Raw genomic sequence first — 22,275 nt, forward strand, 5'->3', positions numbered from 1 at the left:
CCTGCAAAGCTACATGTTTGCCATGGGAACTGCAGGTGGCCAGTTGAGCCCTTGAGTAGCCTGCCTTGAAGAATTTCACTTCCAGAGGTGGAAAAGCAACCATTTCCCTCGCACGTACCTAAAGCAGTGATAGCCTCACAAGCTCCAATCTGGCCTGGCTCACAGAAACAGAAAAGTAGCTCTGGGCAGAACCATGTCAGGAAAGAACAGCAAAAAAATAGCCCAACGAGGGACAAACCCGCTGCCGGTCTAATGGCAGCCCCACAGCCTACAGATCCTGCGCTCCAGGCTAACAAGCCAGCCTAGAGCCACATTATTTAATTTAGATTTATGTAGAATTAGAGCTTATTCCAGCTGCTTCCATATTCCATTAATGCTACCCCTAGACACGCATTCATCAACAACCATCCCAGGGGCCGTATCCCATTTGCTTAAAGAGTCGGCTTTTCTTCAGTTGCGACATCGAACTATGGCTCGGGGTGGCTGCCATGCTACCGATATGTTTCGGCTTCAGATTCATGAATGCCAGCGGCCTCTGGCAAAGATCCCCAGGTGAAGCTTTTCCCAGAAAGGACAGGGAGTTTTCTCCAGATTAATTTCTCCATGTCAGGCTATAGCTGAAGACCCAGAAAGATGGGGCAGTAAAGGAGGTGGGGAAAATAACCAAAAGACGCAATTGGATTTTAATTTAAAAGGGGGGGGGGAGAATTCCCAATGCATTTCATTGCTCCCCTGATGGGAATTTGAGCAAGCCAGACACACATTGGATATTCTGGTAAGGCACTGGGATGGAAGCAAGCTGAATGTTCCGTCAGAGAACATGGATTCCCAATCTGTTGCTGAGTGTAATTCCAGGTGGTGTTGTCCTTAAAGCTTGGGACCAGAATACCTGAAGGACCGCCTCTTCCCTTCAGAACCCACCTGAGCACCACGTTCATCTTCCAAGAAATTAGGTGAGCAGCAAATCAGAAGACCTGAGTTCTCAGTTGTGGCTTCAGAACTCTGGAATTTTCCCCAGGGAGATTTCTGTTTGCACAGGTGAAGACTTTTTTTTGTTTCATCTGGTCTTCCCTCAGTGATGCTGTCTTCCTTTCCTGGTTTTGTTCTCATATGTGTTTTAGATTTAATTTTTTTTATGTGTTTACTAGGTTTTAAAGACATTCTCAATCTGTTTTTAACCTGCTACCATCTTGGCAACTTTGATAAGGGCAGAAAAGGGGATATAAACTTTGTAAATACATTTCTTGTCTCCCGCATCTCACTCATCTCCATAACGTATTGTTAAAAACACAAGAGCCTTTCTGGATCACAGTGGTCCATCTAGTCCAGCGTCCTGTCCCAAAGAGTGGTCAACCAGTTCCTCCACAGACCCAGCAACAGGGCTTAGAGGTTGAGGCCTTCCCCTTATGTTGCCTCCTCACACTAGGATTTAGAGGTTGAACTTACTCTGAATGCGGAGGTTCCCTTTACTCACCATGGCTACTAGCCACTGAGAGACCTGTCTGTCATGAATCTGTCTAATCCCCTTTTAAATCTATGGCTGTGGCCAATTGCTCCATCCTCTGACAGCAACGTCCACATTTAAATCACTCACTGTGTAAAGAAGTTATTTCCTTTTGTCCATCCTGAATCTACTGTTCAGCTTCATTGGAGGCGCTTGTGTTCCCGTATTTTTGGCAGAGGGAGAAAAAAGTCCTGAGGGAAAAGATACCCCGAGGAACCACATGGCAGGCGGGGGGGGGGGGGGAGTTAACAGTGGAGAAAGGGAATCAGAAATTCCCAGTCTAATCTGGATCCAATCCAATTCACTAAGAAGCTGACTCGAGTACAGCTGTTAAGAGTTTGTTTTATGCGACTATTACACATTTTGATCTAATACAAGCAAACGTGCAGTACCAGAGTCAGAAAAAATCTAGAAAAGTTGTTTTTTTCAATGAAGAGATTGGATTTATATCCCGCCCTTCACTACCCAAAGGAGTCTCAGAGCGGCTTACAAGTCTTCCCCTCCCCACAACAGACACCCTGTGAGGTAGGTGGGACTGAGAGAGCTCTGAGAGAACTGCCCTTGAGCAGAACAGCCTTGAGAGAACTTGTGGCTGACTGAAGGTCACATCAGCAGGTGCATGTGAAGTGGGAAATCAAACCTGGCTCTCTCAGATAAGAGTCCACGCACTTAACCACTACACCTAACCGGCTGTCGATGGACAAAATGGATGCCAAACAATATGGCATGCTAAGAGACTGGCCATACATCCAGAGAAACGGGTCCTCCTTTAGCAAGCACATCCGGTAGGAAGACTGTTAAAAAATGTAGATAGCTCAGTTTCTCTTTAAAGGTTACACAGTTCAGAAGCCCAAAACCAGACAAGTTGTTCAAGGAAAAAAGATGAAAAGTTTCTGACATGGCAGGCTGCTTGAAATGATGCCGCACTGGCTTAGAGGCAAGTTTTGTACACAATATCAGATTATACTGATTTCTCCAATCATACTGTATGGCAGCTGGAGATACTGCCCCCCCCCCTTTGTTTTCCCAGGAGGGGTGCAAACTCTTAATTGAGTTTGTAAAGTGCTGAGCTCCAGAGACACGTACCTCAGAGTCGAGCTGCAGAGAACACTCTGGGGTTTCGATACCATCATCAAAAGCCAGTTAAGGCTGAGGTTGGCAGTTTTTATTCCAAAATGCCATCTTTTAAATCATTCATAAACTTCTGGGCGAAAGCCCTTGAGACTAACCCACAGCCTCCCAGTGCCTCCAAAGCGGGAGTGTATATACACTTTTTAAAAAAGAGAAAAATCAATTTCGGGGCGGCATTAAAAATAAAAACGGGATGTTAGAGACAGATACTGTACGGTGATGCTTTTATGAAGATGTGTCAAGAGAAACACAGCGGGGAAATAGAGAGCACCGGAAAAACACACCTCTTCCCCATTAGCTTTTTTATTTCAAATCAAATGGCGCGCCCACCTACAGCATCCTCCAAATTAACACCTGCTCCAGCCCAGATGAATTATCTACCGCAGACCTTTGCCAAATTTAATAGCTTGCAATTCAATTGCAGTCTGAGCTTTCTGCTCGCTACCAGAGTTCGATCCTGGCAGAAGCTGGATTCAGGTAGCCGGCTCAAGGTTGACTCAGCTTTTCCATCCTTCCGAGGTTGGTAAAATGAGTACCCGCTTGCTGGAGGGAAAGTGTAGATGACTGGGGAAGGCAAGGGCAAACCACCCTGTAAAAAGTCTTCCGTAAAAACAGTGAAAGCAACGTCACCCCAGAGTCGAAAACGACTGGTGCTTGCACAGGGGAACTACCTTTACCGCAATACCACCACAAGCAGGACAGAATTCAGTTTAGCAGTTCCAGAACTTATGAGACCATCGACACCCTCTCTCTTTTTTTTTAAGAGCGAGTGCCATGCAACTCTGTGTGGATGCGAGAAATAATAAAGTAGTTAAATAAGGGGTTACCTCAAAGGGTCCTTCTACTCAAATGACTTTTATTTGTCAGCAGTGACTGACAGTATGCAACAGAAAAAAACAAATCATTTTTTCCAGTAAGGGGATGGGATGCAAGCAAAATTATCTTGCAAGGGGGGAGAGAGAATATTGTCTGTAAAACTAGGGGGTTCATTTTGGCAAGGAGGCAGTTCCTACCCCTACAGAGCAGGGGTGGCCAACAGTAGCTCTCCAGAAGTTTTTTGCCTACAATTCTCATGAGCCCCAGCCACTGGCCATGCTGGCTGGGGCTGATGGGTGTTGTAGGCAAAAAAAAAAACATCTGGAGAGCTACCGTTGGCCACAGAGCATCCACCAGCATGTCTGAAACAGGGCCTTTGACCAATTAAGTTGATTAACCTTCCTTTAATGTCTCCAAAAGGTGCTTGTATCAAGATATTTCAGTAATATGCAAATGTAATTGATTAGAAGGCAGAAAATTAAAGAGATCTTTAAAAAGTTTAATAAAAGCTACCCGTCATAGCTAAAAGAAAAGGACATCTTTAACAATCTCTTTTCCGTCCCCGATTACAGAAACACGTCAGAACCAAAACAGCCTTATTAAAAAAAAAAAGGGAAAAAAAAGCACGGCCTTAATAGCAGGCCAAGCCAATTAAAATCTGCCCTCGCCAATTAAGATTGGTCCCCAACCAACTCACGCTTCAGTTCTGTAATATACTTATTAAAGCTTGCTGCTCTAATCTGAATGAACAATGCTTGAGTCAGACTGAACAGAGATGCTTTTAAGAAGTATTAATTATACCCACCAGTTGTGTACGTTCCAGGCAGCCAGTTATCACTAGGCGAGTTAAGAGCAAAAGTAACTGGCACAAAAAAATCATAACCTGAACTGTCAACGTCTAAAGATTCGAGCCCCCACGGCCTCAACAGGCAAAAAAAAAAAGTTTGAAAAGATGCGCCAGAAGTATCAGGTACTATGAAAGAAACGGGGCCAAGAAACAAAAGGGAAGAAAGGCATCCTCTGGAACACACACACGCGAACACAGAGTCAGTAAATAAAGTACTTTATTTTAAAACCGAAGCTCATTTTAATGTTTCTTGCTTGCAGCTGCCACCTGGAAGACAAAAATAAGGTTAGCCTCAAACGCACCCAAGTCAGTACTTATGTGCAGTCGCTCCAAGTGGTTTCCATGGGCAAACAGGACAAACTGTACGCCAAAGGATAAATGGACACAAATCTGACGTTAGGAATTACAAAACTGAGAAACCTGTGAGAGAACACTTTAACCTTCCAAAGCATTCAATGGGTGACCTCAAAGCAGCTGTTTCACTGCAAAGGAACTTCAAGAACAGAATGGAGAGAGAAATTGCTAAATTACAAATTATTATGAAACTTGGAACAAACATCTCCCCAGGACTGAACAGGGATATTGATTTTTTTTTTTTATCATATGCTAAACCCACTCTCAGTGAATACAGATATACATCCACAGTATTCCAATGCATTTCTCTTTAATAATTGTGTATCAGAATAATGTTTTATATGGACATACTTAAATAAGGGATATTGACTGTTCATCTCGTTACATATACTTAACCCATTTTCATTTTATGTATTTTTTTTCCTAATGGCAAACTAGAATGATGTATATAATGTATAGATTGATGTTGAGAAGTAAATTAGGTGGACAAGAACAAGGAAATAACATGCCCTTTTGTAATTTCCCTAGACTTGCAGAAACACCAATTGGCAGGCAACTCTTATTACCTTTTCTGGCTAGCCAGACCAAATGGCCTTCTAAATTGCCACACTGCTCCACCATGTGATCCCAGCTCGGTATGAGTTTGCCCTCTTAATCAACAAACTGCACGTATTTCAGCCCACTGTACCTGATCCCCTCGTCTGAAGAAGTGTGCGCTTTTAGCACTGAATAAAACTTGGTTGGTCTTAAAGGTGCAACTTGACTCCTGCTTTGTTTATCATGCATTCAGTCGGTTGCAGTAGGGTTGCCAGCCCCCAGCAGGGGTTCCCTTGCTTTTGGGGGGCTTATGTCTGCCTCTGGCCAGTGGGGGAACCCCACTTCCGAACAGGGAGGTTGCACAGAGTTTTGCCCAAAAAACACAGCGTTGGGCGGGATGTCCTGCCCATCACTGGAATGGCCCCCCATCGCAATGGCAGCCATAGGTTGAAGCAGGGATGGAATTCTAGCAGGAGCTCCTTTGCATATTAGGCCACACACACCCTGATGTAGCCAATCTTCCAAGAGCTTACAAAAAAGAGCCTTGTAAGCTCTTGGAGGATTGGCTACATTAGAGGTGTGTGGCCTAATATGTAAAGGAGCTCCTGCTAAAATTTCACCCCTGGGCTGAAGGCCCAGTACGTTGATCTTATGCAGGGGCCCAATTTGGCTGAAACGCCTTTCCGTAGAATTGAATAGAGTAGGTTGAGGGTTGTGCTCCACCGTAACCCATTTCTCTCTTCCCTAGCTATATTCCTTTCTGAGCTAGAAGCCGGAGGTGGTCAGGCTTCCTCTCTCAAGCCTTTTAAAGACCTCACCCACATCTGGGGCATGCCCAAACCCAAGAGGGACGAACAGCGTAGAGAACTGAGTAGAAGACGACTGCAGATATATACCACGCCCTTCTTTCTAAATCAGAGGCTCAAAGCGGCTTACAATCTCCTTCTCCCACAACAGGCACCCTGTGAGGTGGGTAGGGCTGAGAGAGCTATCACAGCAGCTGCCCTTTCAAGGACAACTCCTGCATGAGCTATGGCTGACCCATTTCAGCAGCAGCAAGTGGAGGAGTGAGGAATCAAACCCGGTTCTCCCAGATAAGAGTCCGCACACTTAGCCGCTACACCAAACTGGCTCTCGGTAATCTCTCCCCTGTTGCTGCCCTATCTCACACCCAAGGTGGAGTTTCCAGACAGATATTTGTCAGACAGCTGGAAGTCAAAGGGCAAACTGCTAGTGACTGGCTGATTCTTAAAGCTCCAGCTTTAGCACTGCAGCCCCCAGTTCACTACCCCACTTTCGTGGTATGACAGCGGTCACATCCCATGTGTTATGCGTTTCTGACAAGAGTTAACACTCAATTGCCACTCTCCAAGTTGAAAGGTGTTTTGTGGTCCTGGTGCAGAACCTCACAAGATGCAACTTAGCAGTCCTTGGTCCAGGGGTTCCCAAATTTTTGACGCCTGTGGGCACCTTTGGCACTCTGACACAGGGTGCTTGTTTGGAGCCACAAAATGACTGCCCGGGAGGTGGAGCCAGCTACAAAATGGCCACCGTAGTTTACCATCAGTCATCCAGTGAACATCTGTGTGCTGTGGTAGTGGCTGCTGCCGAAGCAACGTTTTTTAAAATCTGCACAGCCAAATCCAATTCCCAGTGGCCAACCAGCTTTGCGAGGGAGAAATCACTTGGCAAGAGCTGTGGCACCCACAGGCATGGTGTTGAGAACTCCTGCCCTGCTCTGTTGCCAGGTAGCTCAGCGGGAAAAAGCAGATCAGTGCCACATGGATATAAACAGGAGGTTAAGGTGCTAAAAGCTGACACTGATTGGCCTGGATCTTTGTATGTTTATCAAGGGAATAGACCAATAGCGGAATATGATGATGACATTGGATTTATATCCTGCCTTCCACTCCGAATCTCAGAGTGGCTCACAATCTCCTTTACCTTCCTCCCCCACAATAGACACCCTGTGAGGTGGATGGGGCTGGAGAGGGCTCTCACAGCAGCTGCCCTTTCAAGGACAACCTCTGCCAGAGCTATGGCTGACCCAAGGCCATTCCAGCAGCTGTAAGTGGAGGAGTGGGGAATCAAACCCGGTTCTCCCAGATAAGAGTCTGCCCTTTCAAGGACAACCTCTGCCAGAGCTATGGCTGACCCAGGGCCATTCCAGCAGCTGCAAGTGGAGGAGTGGGGCATCAAACCCGGTTCTCCCAGATAAGAGTCTGCCCTTTCAAGGACAACTACTGCCAGAGCTATGGCTGACCCAAGACCATTCCAGCAGCTGCAAGTGGAAAAGTGGGGAATCAAGCCCGGTTCTCCCAGATAAGACTGCCCACACTTAATCACGACACCAAAACAGGAAGAGCTGGGTTATCTCTGTGCTTATATTGCTTCTACCAATTCACCCACAGCCGACTGAAAGTAACCCGGGCATGGGCATGCCGCTACACAATAGTGGATTCAGAAGCCAACCTCTGCCAAGCACCTGAACTCTGATCCTCAGCTTGCCAATTCACCAGCAGAGGTAATAAAGGCTGCTCTTTATACGGGCTGCTGCAATTTTTTTTTTTGGTATCAGGCTGATAAGAGAATTTTTGAGATATTCAATTGGATTCCCACTCCAGCTCAGCAGTTAAGACAATGAGATCCATCTCACACCAAGCATGCGTGATTTTTCATTCCGGCGCTACTTCAGGGGTGCTCCGCTTAAGTAACTCCCATGAATTTGTAAAAAGCAACCATTTTTGCAAGGAATAATTCACCCGTGGTATGCTGTAAATGTCAACACAGAGCCGGTTAATGCTCATCATGGCTGCGTTTTATCTGATGGCACTGGGGCCGTTAAGAATTTTATTGGGGACAGATCATCAAGTACAAGTTTAAAAAAGGGAAGGGAGAAAAAAAAAAAGATCCGAGCGAAGCTAAGGAGAGATACATCCTCTGTCTAAATGAGATTTTGAAAAAAAAAACAAACCAAACTGGAGGAGTTCTCATTAATATGCAGTCGAAGCTGTTCTCAAATGCTCTCTCAGGTTGCTTATTCCAGCTCCCTCCCTCCCTCTTTAATTTTGCTTTCTGCATATTGCAGGGGATGACTGAAGCATAGGCTCGAATCTGGCATCAATGGTCGGACTGCACTTTGGCCTCTGGGAGGATGCTGGGCGTTCAACCCCCTGCCCGATTCCTTACACAGATCCCCACTTCCGTTCTTCTCATTAACTGGTTTGCTGTGACGCCTAAATCATGTTGGCTACAATGATCGCCTATAACGGCGTGTCTGTAAGCTGGAATCAGAAATCCACCAAACTGTACTTTCAGTTCTGGTTCGGGGTGGGGAACAGAGGCTCACTATTGATAGTGCTTACCAGGGCTTTTTTTGTAGCAGGAACTCCTTTGCATATTAGGCCACACCCCCTTGATGTAGCCAACCCTCCTGGAGCATGCAGTAGGCCCTGTACTAAGAGCCCTGTAACCTCTTGGAGGATTGGCTGCATCAGGGGGGCGTGGCCTAATATGCAAAGGAGTTCTTGCTACAAAAAAAGCCCTGGTGGTTACCGTAGGGCTAACCTAGACACAACAAGGGAAGAACCCTAAATGGATATTCAGTAGTGTTGTGTTTGGTGCAGAGCCAGTCTGGTGTAGACAGCCAGTCTGGTGTGGTGGTTAAGTGTGCGGACTCTTATCTGTGAGAACCAGGTTTGATTCCCCACTCCTCCACTTGCACCTGCTGGAATGGCCTTGGGTCAGCCACAGCTATCGCAGGAGTTGTCCTTGAAAGAGCAGCTTCTATCAGAGCCCTCTCAGCCCCACCCACCTCACAGGGTGTCTGTTGTTGGGGGAGAAGATATAGGAGATTGTAAGCCACCGATTCTCTCCGATTCAGAGAGAAGGGTGAGGTATAAATCTGCAATCTTTCTTCTCCTGCAGTTGTCTTCTTTAAAAACGAAAACACCAGCGAAGAATGGCTGCGGGCAGAGCTCTGGGAGGTGAAAAGGAATCCTGCCCTCAGATGGTTCTAACTCGGTGTCCCCAGCCTTTCTGAGCCCGAGGGTGCCTTTTGGAATTCTAACCCAGGGTGGTGGGGAGCAGCCACAAAATACAGGAGACTGAGCTAAACACATACACCGAGGAAACCTCCATGCAGGTGAAGGGGGGTAATTTTTTAAAAAGGGACACGGGAAAAGAGGAGTGAAAGAACAAAACGATCATTCTCTTTAAGTATTTGAAAGGCTGTCACTTAAGGGAGGGCAGGGAGCTGTCCCTGTTGACAGTGGAGGACTGGACTGACAAGAATGGGTCTAAATTAAGGGTGGGAAAGTACCAGATGGATACAGTAGTTGTTCAACAGTGAAATCCACTACTGGCAGACTTTAAGCGGCGGCTGGAGGAGTGCTTGGTCAGGGATGTTCTAGGCCAGGAGTGGCCAAACTGGCTCTTTCACACATATCATGTGACTCTTGAAGCCCCAACCGCTCCATTGGCTGGCTTGGAGTAGGCATTTGTCTCTTTAAATCACGTCTCCAAGCCAGCTAGTGGCTTGGAGAATGCATTTAAAGCTAGTTGCTTTCTTTCCGCCTTTCTCTCCCCCATCTATTTTCCTTCCTTCCTGTTTTGTGGTTCTCAAATATCTGACGTTTATTCTATGCAGCTCTTACATCCAGGAGGTTTGGCCATCCCTGCTCTAGGCCGAGCCTGCACTGAGCAGGGGGTTGGACCAGATGGCCTGTAAGGCCCCCTTCCAACTCTGGGATCCTACGGTTCTAAACCCAACACTGAGACAGCAGCTGCTGTTGAAGCAACATTACTTTAATCTACCCAGCCAATCGGACCTCCAGTGGCCAGTCAGAAGTCCTGCTGGGCAAATGCCCCACCCGCTTTCTAAAAATACTTGGCCGATGCCAGGAAGAGTCAACAGAGCGGATGGGCACTCTGCTGGGGACCTCTGCTGAAGCCACAAATATCCCCTGCGCTGTTCACTATCCCTTAAAGGGGGGAGCATGACCAGGGGTCGTTTTGTAGAAACACAGGTGGTGGAGTTGACTGGCATAACTCATTAGCGTACACTACCCCCCACCAGCCAAAAGCAACCCAAAGCAAGAAAGGAAAGCCCTGGGTGAGTGGGGCCTGCTTGGGCTGGCTAGAGATCCAGTCAGCCCAAGCAGGCCTTGTTCTCCTGGGACTCTCCTGGGCCGCCCCTCTCTCCTCCAGACAAAAGGCCAGCAAACCACCCACTGCCCAAAAAAGTGGAGAAAGGGTGGTGTGGGCTTCTCCAGGGGTTGATGAGGGCTACTGGGGGCATGGCAACGCTCCTGGTGGCTGGCTGGCTGCCTGCTCTCCTAACCCAGGGATTGTTAACCCAGAGAGAGCCAGTTTGGTGTAGTGGTTAAGTGTGCAGACTCTTATCTGGGAGAACCGGGTTTGATTCCCCACTCCTCCACTTGCACCTGCTGGCATGGCCTTGGATCAGCCAGAGCTCTGGCAGAGGTTGTCCTTGAAAGGGCAGCTGCTGTGAGAGCCCTCTCCAGCCCCACCCACCTCACAGGGTGTCTGTTGTGGGGGAGGAAGGTAAAGGAGATTGTGAGCCGCTCTGAGACTCTTTGGAGTGGAGGGCGGGATATAAATCCAATATCTTCTTCTTCGTTATGCAGCTGCACCTCCTAGTCAATGGACAAGGTAGGGAGGGAAGGGGGGGGGGCGTCAGAAAGGTTCAGGAGCTGTGCTCCTGCTGAATCTGAAGCCTGAGCATGACTATTAGCAGTATGGGAGAGGCTGGTTCCAATCAGTGAATCCAAATCAAGAGTGCCCACACTGGAGCTATTTCCATTTTTCAAGCGCTGGGATGATTGCCCATCCTTATGTTTCCCCGAGCCCAATGTGGCTGTCAGAGCAAACCTGTAGGATTCGCAAGCCAAGAAACATCCAAAAAGAATGTGCGTGGGCAAGGGACAGAAGGAGCTCGACCATAATGCCTGAGCAAGCTACAGAAAAAAAATTCAGGTTTCAAGTATTCGTTCTACCTAACCCCTCCCCCAGCCCCTTCTGAATCCAACACAACAGAGCGCTGCTTTTGCATCTTGTGATAAAACTTCACGCCCAACTGGTAATGCTAAACTGGGACCAGAGAATGATTCTTGCGGAAGAAAACAGGTGCTAGAATGAAACGAAAAAGAGAAATCTCACATAAGCAATTATCAGGCGGTCTTGGGGCACCTTGAAGGCCAACCCACATCCTGGGGCAAAAGCTCATCTCATTAGCTGCAGTCTGGTCTAGGGAAACTCTATCAGGCAGGCCTTTCAAGTGAGTCCACAAAACAAAACAGGCTACAAAAATGATGATTTGTCTCTGTGCTCAAGCTATGCTGATCATCTGTGGCCTAAAAGGAAATGGTTTTTGTCAAGATTCTCTGGATGGAATTCGTATTGCCACCAATGACCCGTAGAGCAGATATCTTAGCGTTAGCTTTCACCTGCCACAAGACACCCTTAGAGAACTTCTTGGGTAAAGGAGTTTACCTGTCCAGCAATCCTGTCCAGGTCTCTCTGCCCCTGTGGAGTAAGTTTGCGGCCTCTGAAATTAAACCAACAAATAAGGTCAGCGCTTTCAAATCACAGCCTCCTCAGCCCAAATATACACCATTTTTCATATCTTTGCTCCCCTTCAGTAGGTAAAAGTTTCACCCGAATCCCAGTTTTCCCTCCAAATGAACAAACAATTCATAAGTAACTATTTTGGAGAAATCATTCTTCTCCCAAAATGACAAAAAAGAGATCAGTTCCAAGCAGGGTTTTTTTTGAGCAGAAACGCAGTTCCAGCTGGCTTGGTGTCGGGGTGTGTGGCCTAATATGCAAATGAGTTATTGCTGGGCTTTTTCTATTAAAAAAGCCCTGGTTCTAGGAGACTCGCAACAAGGATGTAGCGATGGCTACGTGGCAGACAGCTTTAAAAGAGGCTCTGACGGATTCATGGAGGAGAGGTCTGTCAGTGGCTAATAGCCAAGGTGGCTAAAGGTGACCTCCATGCTCAAAAGCAGTCAATCTCTGATTCCCAGCACCAGGAGGCAACACCATGGGAAGGCCTCAGCCTCTATGCCCAGTCACTGGACACCTGGACAAGTCGGTTGGTTGCTATGTGAGACAGGATGCTGGACTGGATGGACCGCTGGTCTGATCTAGCAGGGCTCTTGTGATGTTCTTATGAAGGCCTCAGCCTCTCTGCCCTGTTATTGGCCCTCCAGAGGAACTGGTTGTCCCTTGTTGTGTGAGACAGGAGGCTGGACTGGATGGACCACCAGTCTGATCCAGCAGGGCCTTTCTTATGTGCTTATGAAAGCCTCAGCCTCATGATTGGAACTGGTTGGCCACTGTGTGAGACAGGATGCTGGACTAGATGGACCACTGGTCTGATCCAGCAGGGCTCTTCTGATGTTCTTTTGAAGGCCTCAGCCTCTCTGCCTTATGATTGGAACTGGTTGGCCACTGTGTGAGACAGGATGCTGGACTAGATGGACCACTGGTCTGATCCAGCAGGGCTCTTCTGATGTTCTTTTGAAGGCCTCAGCCTCTCCGCCTTATGATTGGAACTGGTTGGCCACTGTGTGAGACAGCAGGCTGGACTAGATGGACCACTGCTCTGATCCAGCAGGGCTCTTCTGATGTTCTTATGAAGGCCTCAGCCTCTTCGCCCTGTTGCTGGCCCTCCAGAGGAACTGGTTGAGGCCACTGTGTGAGACAGGAGGCTGGACTAGATGGACCACTGCTCTGATCCAGCAGGGCTCTTCTGATGTTCTTAATCTCTGGTGTCAAACAAGCCACTTGTGGACAAACAGGACAACGTTGCTGCATGGCTTTCATGACACTAACACTATTTTCCTTGTCCTTATTCACTTAGGGCTACTAGGCTGGACGAGGGCTTCTCATCTTTTGCAAACTCACCCATCCTGGTCTTTCTCCACCATCTTCAGTCCTTCCAGAGCCTGCAGAACCCTCCTGGCAACGCTCTTGGAGCCACGGCTGAAGTGGCTAGGCATCACACCATTGCGCTGGCGGCCACCGTAGATCTTGGTCATGGAGCCTACCCCAGCACCGCCGCGGAGGTACAGGTGGCGGGCTGTGGATGCTACGAAAACAAAACAAAAAAAAAACGCTTTTTAGAACAGCCAATCTTTTCCTTGCATTTCCAACCTGGTGATTTCAACCTGAATATTCTAGTTCAGGGGTGGCCAAACTTGCTTAACGTAAGAGCTACTTAGAATAAAGGACAGATGTTTGAGAGCTGCAAGACCTTTGAGATGTTTGAGAGCTGGAAGACAGGAACGTCAGATGTTTGAGAGCAGGCAGGCAGATAGGGGAGATGGAAGTGGAAAGCAACTAAATTCATTCTCCAAGCCGCCAGTTGGCTTGAAGAAGTTATTTAAAGAGAGAAATGCCTTCTCCGAGCCAGCCAGTGGGGTGCTGGGGGCTTTGAGAGCCACGCAATACGTGTGAAAGAGCCACATGTGGCTCCCAAGCTGCAGTTTGGCCACCCTGTTCTAGCTGAAGTCTAACTAGAGGAAATGCAGAAGCAAATAGCTGAAGTCTAACTAGAGGAAATGCAGAAGCAAATAGCTGAGGTCTAACTAGAGGAAACGCCGAAGCAAATAGCTGAAGTCTAACTAGAGGAAACGCAGAAGCAAATAGCTAAAGTCTAACTAGAGGAAATGCAGAAGCAAATAGCTGAAGTCTAACTAGAGGAAATGCAGAAGCAAATAGCTGAAGTCTAACTAGAGGAAACGCAGAAGCAAATAGCTAAAGTCTAACTAGAGGAAATGCAGAAGCAAATAGCTGAAGTCTAACTAGAGGAAACGCAGAAGCAAATAGCTAAAGTCTAACTAGAGGAAACGCAGAAGCAAATAGCTGAAGTCTAACCAGAGGAAACGCAGAAGTAAATAGCTGAAGTCTAACTAGAGGAAATGCAGAAGCAAATAGCTGAAGTCTAACTAGAGGAAACGCAGAAGCAAATAGCTAAAGTCTAACTAGAGGAAACGCAGAAGCAAATAGCTGAAGTCTAACCAGAGGAAACGCAGAAGCAAATAGCTGAAGTCTAACTAGAGGAAACGCAGAAGCAAATAGCTGAAGTCTAACTAGAGGAAACGCAGAAGCAAATAGCTGAAGTCTAACTAGAGGAAACGGTATGTGTAGGGGGGTGGTGGTGGTGCTGGGGGTTTTGCCACCCCAGGCTGCCCCCCGCCCTGGTCCCTATGGGGGTCTTTAAATGAGTGGCAGGCAAACGTCGCTGCCCTGCTGCCCCTTCTGCCCACCCAAGACCTGGATGGATAAAAGAGGTGGTGCTTCAGAGTGAGGCAGAAGGGGTGGTGGGCTGCTCTGCCTCGTTCCAAGGCTGCAAGGGGAGGCAACCTCGGAACAAGGCCACGCTGCCTCTTCCGTCTGCCCAGGTCCTGGGCAGGCGAAAGGGCCAGTGCAGCACCTCTGCCTCACTCCGCAGCCTGGTCACTAACTGGTCAAGGACTGCTACCAGTCCATAGCTCAGGTGTTGGGGACCCCTGATTTTAGAGCACTCCTTGTGCATGGCTACTCTGACTCACAACTATAAGCCTCTTATTGTGAGCAATTTACCATCCAAGCTGGAATTGTGGCATTGTGCAGAGGGTTGGGACTAGATGACCCTGGGGAGGGGGGGTCCCTTCCAACTCCACGATTCTATACAACCTAAGATTGCAGAACCCACTTTTCAGAGCGTGATGCTTTCCACAGCCCACCCTGTGCCGGCCACAGGACTCAGCAGGTGGGATCTCAAGAGAGAAGAAAGCAGTTGAGAACAGGGAAAAGACAGTGCAGAGACTGGCTGGAGATGATGCCATTTACGAGCACTAAAGAATCTACTGCCAACTCCTAGGTGTCGCCAGCAAAGGGACAGGAGTAAGGAGAGACCCTACAGAGAAGAAAGAAGGCACCACAGAGCGAGGACCTGGGAGGAAGATACGGTGCCCAAAACCCTGCATTTACATCTAGAATAGAACCGCAGGCAATAAGGGAAAGGATGCAAAGAACAGAAGAGGGCCCTTTTAACAACCACCGCGGTTGCTTTATACAAACCACCTGACTTCCCTCAGAGCAAACCGCTCAGGAACAGACAAAACGAATGCAGCCAGAGGCGATATGCCCGCCAGCCAACAGCTGGTCTTCCAAACCCCCACATCCTATCTAAACAGTTTCAGGGGCATGAAAACAACAACCGGGAGGGCTGCGCTTAATAGGCATCAGCGTGGCGGAATCGGCGAGAGGAATAAAAAGGCATGTCCGGCTTCAGAGCCCCCCCCTCGTCGCAAGAGAAGCAGGTTTTAAAAAGCCAGTCGAGAAACAGCAGAAAATTGCTGGGCATTATTCACAGTGAATGCGCACAGATGTGCGTGTCTGAGAAGGCAGCCGAACGCCAGGGAAGGAGCGAGGCAGACATCTCCATGCCGACAAAAACTCTAAAGCCCTCCAACTGTTACGGGGAGGCTTCTGAAGTCAAGAACAAAACTATCTGGGGCCTTAGGAAGGAAGAGACAGATTGCTTGGCCGGCTACCAAGACTCGCTTGAGCCCGTCTTCTCGGGGCAGGCAGCATGCAGAAACAACCGACTCGGGCAGAATTGATAGACGAATAGATCACTCAATGCAGGAAGGGGGGCAGAGCATCTAATCCTGCCCCTCCCCACCAAAGCAACAGACTGCACCTCATAACACTGCCACATCCCTAGAAGATGAAGTGACCCGGGATGGGGGGGAAGCAAGCAGACAAAACATTCCTTACAGGTACGCAGCTGACGGCCCAATTTTGAAGCGGTTTGAGGAGGCGAGACCCGGACAAGGTATTCTTCTGCACACCCAGGTGGTCTTGTTAAAACTGGGCCTTGAGCCGCTCTGTAGCCACCTGGGCTACAGGTAGCAACTAAGGACCCAATTTAGAGCCAGACACTGGGCATCAGCAACCCATCATAGGGTAAGTCCTGCTTGATCGCCTGCATCACGGACCGAAGCTCAAGGCACACCTGCAGCAAGTACACCTGGCGCTGAAGCATAATCACCTTTGGTAGAGACAATCTTAATACAGCTTCTCTGCTCCGTTCCCAGAACTGGGCATCAACAGAGACTGCTACAGCAGCCGAAAGAGAGAAAAGGAGTGCAGCCAGGAGAAGGTATCTTTTCCAGTTGGTGGAAATGGGAAAAGAAATCTCTTGTTTCCAGAGGTCATTTCATAGCAGGAGCTCCTTTGCATATTAGGCCACACGCCCTTGATGTAGCCAATCCTCCTGGAGCTTACAGGGCTCTTTTTTGTAAGCTCTTGGAGGATTGGCTACATCAGGGGTGTGTGGCCTAATATGCAAAAGAGCTCCTGCTACGGAATGACCGCTGCTTGTTTCCATCCACAACAACACAGCCCCCTGAGGAAGGAGGACTCTCTCCTGGCAGTCCCAGAGAATGTTAACCCAGCGTCTGCAGTGCCTCGAACAGCTGCGGCTTTGGTACAGCTACAGCAACTACCTCTGCTAGGAGTCGCCCATTTCTTCCCCACAGAGGCCTCCAGAGTCAGCAGAAGCACTCCCTGGCAGGTAGCTAAAGGAGGCCCAGGCGTCCTGCGGAAGCACCCCTTTTCTTAAACACACACATATAAGTACCAGTAAAATATTAAACCCAGGTAAACATCAACATCTTCCTAACCCAGATAACCTAGGCTAGCCCAATCTCAGAAGCTGAACACGGTTGGGTCCAGGGCAGTATTGGGATAGGAGGCCACCAAGGAAGTAAAGGGCTGCTACGCAGAGACCAGCAATGGCAAACCACCTCTGAATGGCTATTGCCTTGATAACCGTACAGGGTTGCCATAAGTTGGCTGCACTTTGATGTTAAAAAACCCAGACAAAGAGCATTTGAATTAATTTGCCCCCCGACCTTTTTTGGCACCAGGGACCGGTTTGTGGAAGACCATTTTTCCATGGACCAGGGGGAGGTGATGGTTTTGGGATAATACAACTGTGCACTTCATTTCCATTACTACATTGTAATCAATGCTCCCTGTAGGCTGTGGAGTCTTGTGAGCAAAAAATTCTACTTCGTGAGCGGCTGGTATCAAAGTTGTGAGCTGCTGCATCAATGAGTTTGCTCTGGGGCCATTTTGCCTGAGCTGAGACAAAAATGTGTGAGGCAGAGGCTAAAAAACCTGTGAGCTGGCTCACACTAACTCAGGTTAGAGGGAATACCAATTGTAATATATAATGAAATAATTATACAGCTCACGAACCGGTTGCTAACAGGCCACAGAGCGGTATCGGTCCATGGCCCAGGGGTTGGGGACCCCTGCTCTAGACCAAAGGCTACTCAGGGCAGGGTGCCATCACCGTTTATTAAAATGCCTCTAAAGAACCACGTATGTTGCTGGGGCCATTTTAAATCCTCTCCCTTTTGCTAACCTGCCAGATGTCATGCTAGTTAAACATGCTGCATGTACCCACAATATTTTTTAGATCCACAAACTCCAGATGGCACAGCCACCCTTGGCCTCTCACAGAACACAGAAATGAACGCTCACTCGCTGCGTTTTTAGAAATCGCACACACGACCATCCAGACGTACTTACCGGCTCTAGTGTAGAACCAATTCTCATCGTAGGGGGCCAGTTCCTTGTGTTTGGCAAGTTTGACTGTGTCCACCCATTCAGGTACCTTCAGTTTACCTGACCTGCAACAACAATTTGAAGATCAATTATTATCAATGTCAGAAATAACCGAAGTGTTGCTATTGTCTACAGTCAGCAGACAGGGTACACGTACGCATTTATGGTGTCACCACTCAAACAGGCATGTTTGTCTTGCTTTTCTGCACAGCTACAAAGCAAGAACTAAGATCCAGGCCTTCACACCTTGCAGATGGACAACTATGTTCCAAGATGGCCAAACAAACAATTCGCAGTTGCAGATTCTACTCAAACAGTGAAGTACAGCACTGGCCAATGTTTGATTAAAACCTGTACAATTGACAGATTTACTTGACATATAAACATAACAGTCGAAGAAGAGCATGTTAGCTGATGCAGGAATATTATCATGTTTGGCTTAATTCATCCATAAACTCTTAAGAGACTTAATTCATTTCCACTGGATAGCCAATGCCTGCAGTCAGTGGGACAGCCACCAATGTATACTATCTAGGTTCAGGAAACCAGACAGGAAGCTCCTAGGCACACCATTACAGCAAAGCCAAGTTCCTTCAAAGGAGTATCAAAAATCAGTGAATAGATTTCCCAGTGTTCTGTCACATTCCCATGTGGCCAAGAAACAGGAGTTAGGGCAAATCTGTACATACAGGAGCAAATTGAGGTTGAGGGGAGATACGACTGCTCACTTTAAGTATTGGAAGGGCTGTCACTTAGAGGAGGGCAGGGAGCTGTTCCAGTTGGCAGCAGAGAAAAGGACTCGCATTAATGGGTTTAAATTAAGGGCGGGAAAGTACCAGCTAGACAGTAGGAAAAAACTTTTTTACAGGAAGAGTTGTCCAGCAGTGGAATCAGCTACCAAAGGAGGTGGTGAGCTCCCCCTCACTGGCAGTCTTTACACAGCAACTGGACAAACACTTGTCAGGGATGCTCTAGTTGGGACTAGATGGCCTGTATAGTTCCTTCCAGCTCTGTGATTCTAAGTTGCCATTGAACTGCAGAATAAAACCAATTGGCATCAACCTGGGCCCAATGGAGGGAAACTATACAAGATGTTTAGAGATCAGACAGCCCGACATGTTTATTTTCCCCAAGCTTCCCTCAACAAGTTAGGCTAGGAGAGCCACATGAGGGAAGCAGGTTTTGAACTCCTTCCACCACATCTAAATTGCTCCCCTCCCCCAAAGTTGCCACTGGGAATAACATACATGTATTCAACACTAGACTCCAGAGGAACAAAAAGATGGTTTAACTATCACACCTTTAATGACAACACCCTGACTGCTGAACTGCTCAAAAAAGAATAAATTGCTTTTCCTTATGTTGTAGATGCAAATACTGAAAAACCAAAGTCACTGAAGTTTCGCTAGCTCAGCCTACTCCAGCCATTAACCAAAAGAAACCTAACATTGAATTGCCCTTTGGTTTTTGATTAATGCGCTTGGCGCCTTTGAACAAGTCTAAGCTTTGGCTGATAACTGTTTAATTCACTTTTTTTCTGGGCAACTTACTTTTTGAGGAAGGCAGCGAGGGCCCTCACGAACTCCTGCTGGTTCACGTCTTTTACTGTTACACCTGGCATCTGCAAAAGAAAAAAAATCAAATGGCAAATTTGTAACAATATGAATAAGTCGAGGTGCACCTAGGTAGGAAAATGTATTTATGTTGTCCCCACTTCCTTTAACTCTACATTTCCTTTTTCCTTATCCACTAAATGCTACACAATCTGTAGAACTTGTCAGCTGAAGAGACTACTAACTTTGAAGACCACCATCACCAGCTCAGAAGCAGCTGCCTCTGTAGCATGGAATACCCTTGGGCCCCCATTAAAATCTGCAACAGGGCACCTGCATAGACACCAGATGCGATAGAACTTTCCCAAAAATCATACTGATATACTAAACCAGTATTATCTACTCAGACTAACAGAAGTTCTCCAACATCTCAGGTAGGAGTCTCTCCCATCACTTCCTGCCTGGTCCTTTTAAACTGGAAAGGCTGGGGATTGACCCTGGGACCTTCTGCATGCCAAACAGAGGCTCTACCACTGAGCTACAGCCCCACTTCATGGCTCTCCAGAGCCTCAGGCTGAGGTCTTTCTTATCATCTACTGTCTGGTCCTTTCAACTGGAGATGCCAGGGACTGAATCTGGGACCTTCTGCTTGCCAAGCAGAGGCTCTACCGCTGAGCTACAGCTCCACTTCATGGCTCTCCAGATCTCAGGCTGAGGTCTTTCCCATCACCTCCTGCCTGGTGCTTTCAACTAAGATGCCAGGGACTGAGCCTGGGATGGTCTGTGTGCCAAACGGGAACTCTGAAACACAGAACTCTGCCACTGAAACACAGACCCTCTTCTTGAATAATATGGATTTTTTTGGGGGGGGGATCTGTATATGTGTAGGGGTCTACTGCCCCCCCCCCAAGCCCTCTGGGATATGATACAATGCTGAACTTCTAAACAACTGATGGAGTTCTCAAAACAGCAATGGATGGTATGATATAATAGAACAGTCAGTGGAGTCAGTAGTGTAACAGACCTCCTGTATACTTAAACCTATTAGAATTTGTGTATATGGAGGTATAAATATTGCACTTAAAGTATCAACACCATTTTTATGAGAACAGAAAAATGGCAAATGAATATTAAGACCTATAATGAAAACCTAAAACCCAGTTATCAATAAGGACAACTAATTGTTTTCTTTGCATGTGGTCTACTTACAATATGTGTATAAAAAGGTAAAAGGTAGTCCCCTGTGCAAGCACCAGTCATTTCTGTCTCTGTGACGTTCCTTTCACAACGTTTTCATGGCAGACTTTTTACGGGGTGGTTTCCCATTGCCTTCTCCAGGCATCTACAATTTCCCCCCAACAAGCTGGGGACTCATTTGACCGACCTCGGAAGGATGGAAGGCTGAGTCAACCTGGAGCCTAATTTGTGTATATGGAGGTATTAATACGGCCAAAGTGTTCTAACATAAACAATTTGTATATTACATTTAAAGCATCAACAGCTTTTATATGAGAACAGAAAAATGGCAAATGGATACGATGACCTATAACGAAAGCCTAAAACCCGATGATGAATAAGGACGACTAATGGCTTCCTTTACATGTAGTCTAGGCCACGGCGCCCTGCCTGACGTTTTCATCTTGGCCTAGAACAGGGGTGGCCAACGGTAGCTCTCCAGATGCTTTTTTTTGCCTACAACTCCCATCAACCCCAGCCACTGGCCATGCTGGCTGGGGCTGATAGGAACTGTAGGCAAAAAAACATCTGGAGAGCTACTGTTGGCCACCCCTGGCCTAGAACAAAGAGTACGAACACCCAAGCCAAGCCCCCTGGCCAGGCAGCTCGGCCTGCTTCCCAATCACCCACCCAAGGAAAGGCTCGACCCCGCTGCACATGTTCCCGCCCGGCCAGCCCCCAAGCAGAGGCCAACGCAGCTCAGGCCGCCCCACGTCCCCCCAGATACCACAGAGGGAACGGAAAGCGGCCTGGCATGGCCTATTCAGGCGTCGGAGCAGTCCCGGCCTAGCGCCGCTCACCGTGCTGCTGCCTCTGCGCTCCCGGGCAGGCGAAAGAGAAGGTGCGGGGCTTCCCAGGCGCAAGTCACAGGGTTCTAAGTATCGCGAGGCTCGGTCGCCCAATCACGCCACTGCGAGACTTGGGTTCCCTCAATCCGCGCCAAGCAGGATGGGGAGGATAAAAATGGGCCGCCGCGCGGGCTCTCTTACAGCGACCGGCCCCGGAAGTTGGGGAGGCACTCTGCCCATATAAGGGCGGAAGTGAAGGCCGTTCGTGGAGAAGTCGGTGTTATTTGGGTTGGCTGCTAGGAGCGCTAGAGAGCGAATAGTCGAAGGGTTTGAGCCACGCTCTTACTTCAGAGTAGCTCAATTGGAGTCAATGGGATGACTTAGCTTTAAGTTAACCAACTGGCCCAGGGGTGGCCAAACTTTCTTAACGTAAGAGCCACAAAGAATAAACGTCGAATGTCTGAGAGCTGCAAGACAGGAAGGCAGGCAAATAGATGGGGGGAGAGGTGGAAAGAGAGCAACTTTAACTGCATTCTCCAAGGTGCTGACTGGCTTGGCTTAGAGAAGTGATTTAAAGATATGAATGCCTTTTCCAAGCTGGCTGATGCGGCAGTGGGGGCTTCCAAAGCCACACAATATGTGTGACAGAGCCACATGTGGCTCCTGAGCCAAAGTTTGGCCATCTCTGATCTGGCCTATTCACAGCTCTAGGTAGTCTCGTCACATCAGCAGTCATTGCAGAGGGACTGGCTTATCAGAGTTGCCAGCTCCAGGTTAGGAAATAGCTGGAGTTTTTTTTTGGGGGGGGGGTGGAATCTGAGGAGGGCGGGGTTTGGGGAGGGGAGAGATTTCAGT

At 48.0% G+C, this 22,275-nt stretch overlaps 1 protein-coding gene across 1 annotated transcript; it reads right to left on the reverse strand.

The window, feature by feature from the left end:
* Positions 1–4,498: 4,498 nt before the first annotated feature.
* Positions 4,499–21,635, reverse strand: RPS19 (ribosomal protein S19). The gene is made up of 6 exons (XM_060257605.1): positions 21,433–21,635; positions 19,394–19,464; positions 17,808–17,908; positions 13,122–13,305; positions 11,703–11,757; positions 4,499–4,565 (listed from the first exon to the last, which is right to left on the reverse strand). Exons 2-6 carry the CDS (start codon positions 19,462–19,464, stop codon positions 4,539–4,541), a joined length of 438 nt encoding a protein of 145 aa, XP_060113588.1. The 5' UTR covers positions 21,433–21,635; the 3' UTR covers positions 4,499–4,538.
* Positions 21,636–22,275: the final 640 nt, after the last annotated feature.

This window comes from Heteronotia binoei, chromosome 17 (genome assembly GCF_032191835.1).
Source record: "Heteronotia binoei isolate CCM8104 ecotype False Entrance Well chromosome 17, APGP_CSIRO_Hbin_v1, whole genome shotgun sequence".
Taxonomy (NCBI): domain Eukaryota; kingdom Metazoa; phylum Chordata; class Lepidosauria; order Squamata; family Gekkonidae; genus Heteronotia; species Heteronotia binoei.

What these genes read in the sequence shown, in the direction of transcription:
- RPS19 (XM_060257605.1), bottom strand. Translation starts at nt 19,464, where the DNA reads ATGCCAGGTGTAACAGTAAAAGACGTGAACCAGCAGGAGTTCGTGAGG. An exon ending in TTGGTTCTACACTAGAGCCG is followed by an intron (nt 13,306 to 17,807) that starts GTAAGTACGTCT and finishes TTGTTTTCGTAG; the next exon opens with CATCCACAGCCCGCCACCTG. An exon ending in GTGGAGAAAGACCAGGATGG is followed by an intron (nt 11,758 to 13,121) that starts GTGAGTTTGCAA and finishes GTTTAATTTCAG; the next exon opens with AGGCCGCAAACTTACTCCAC.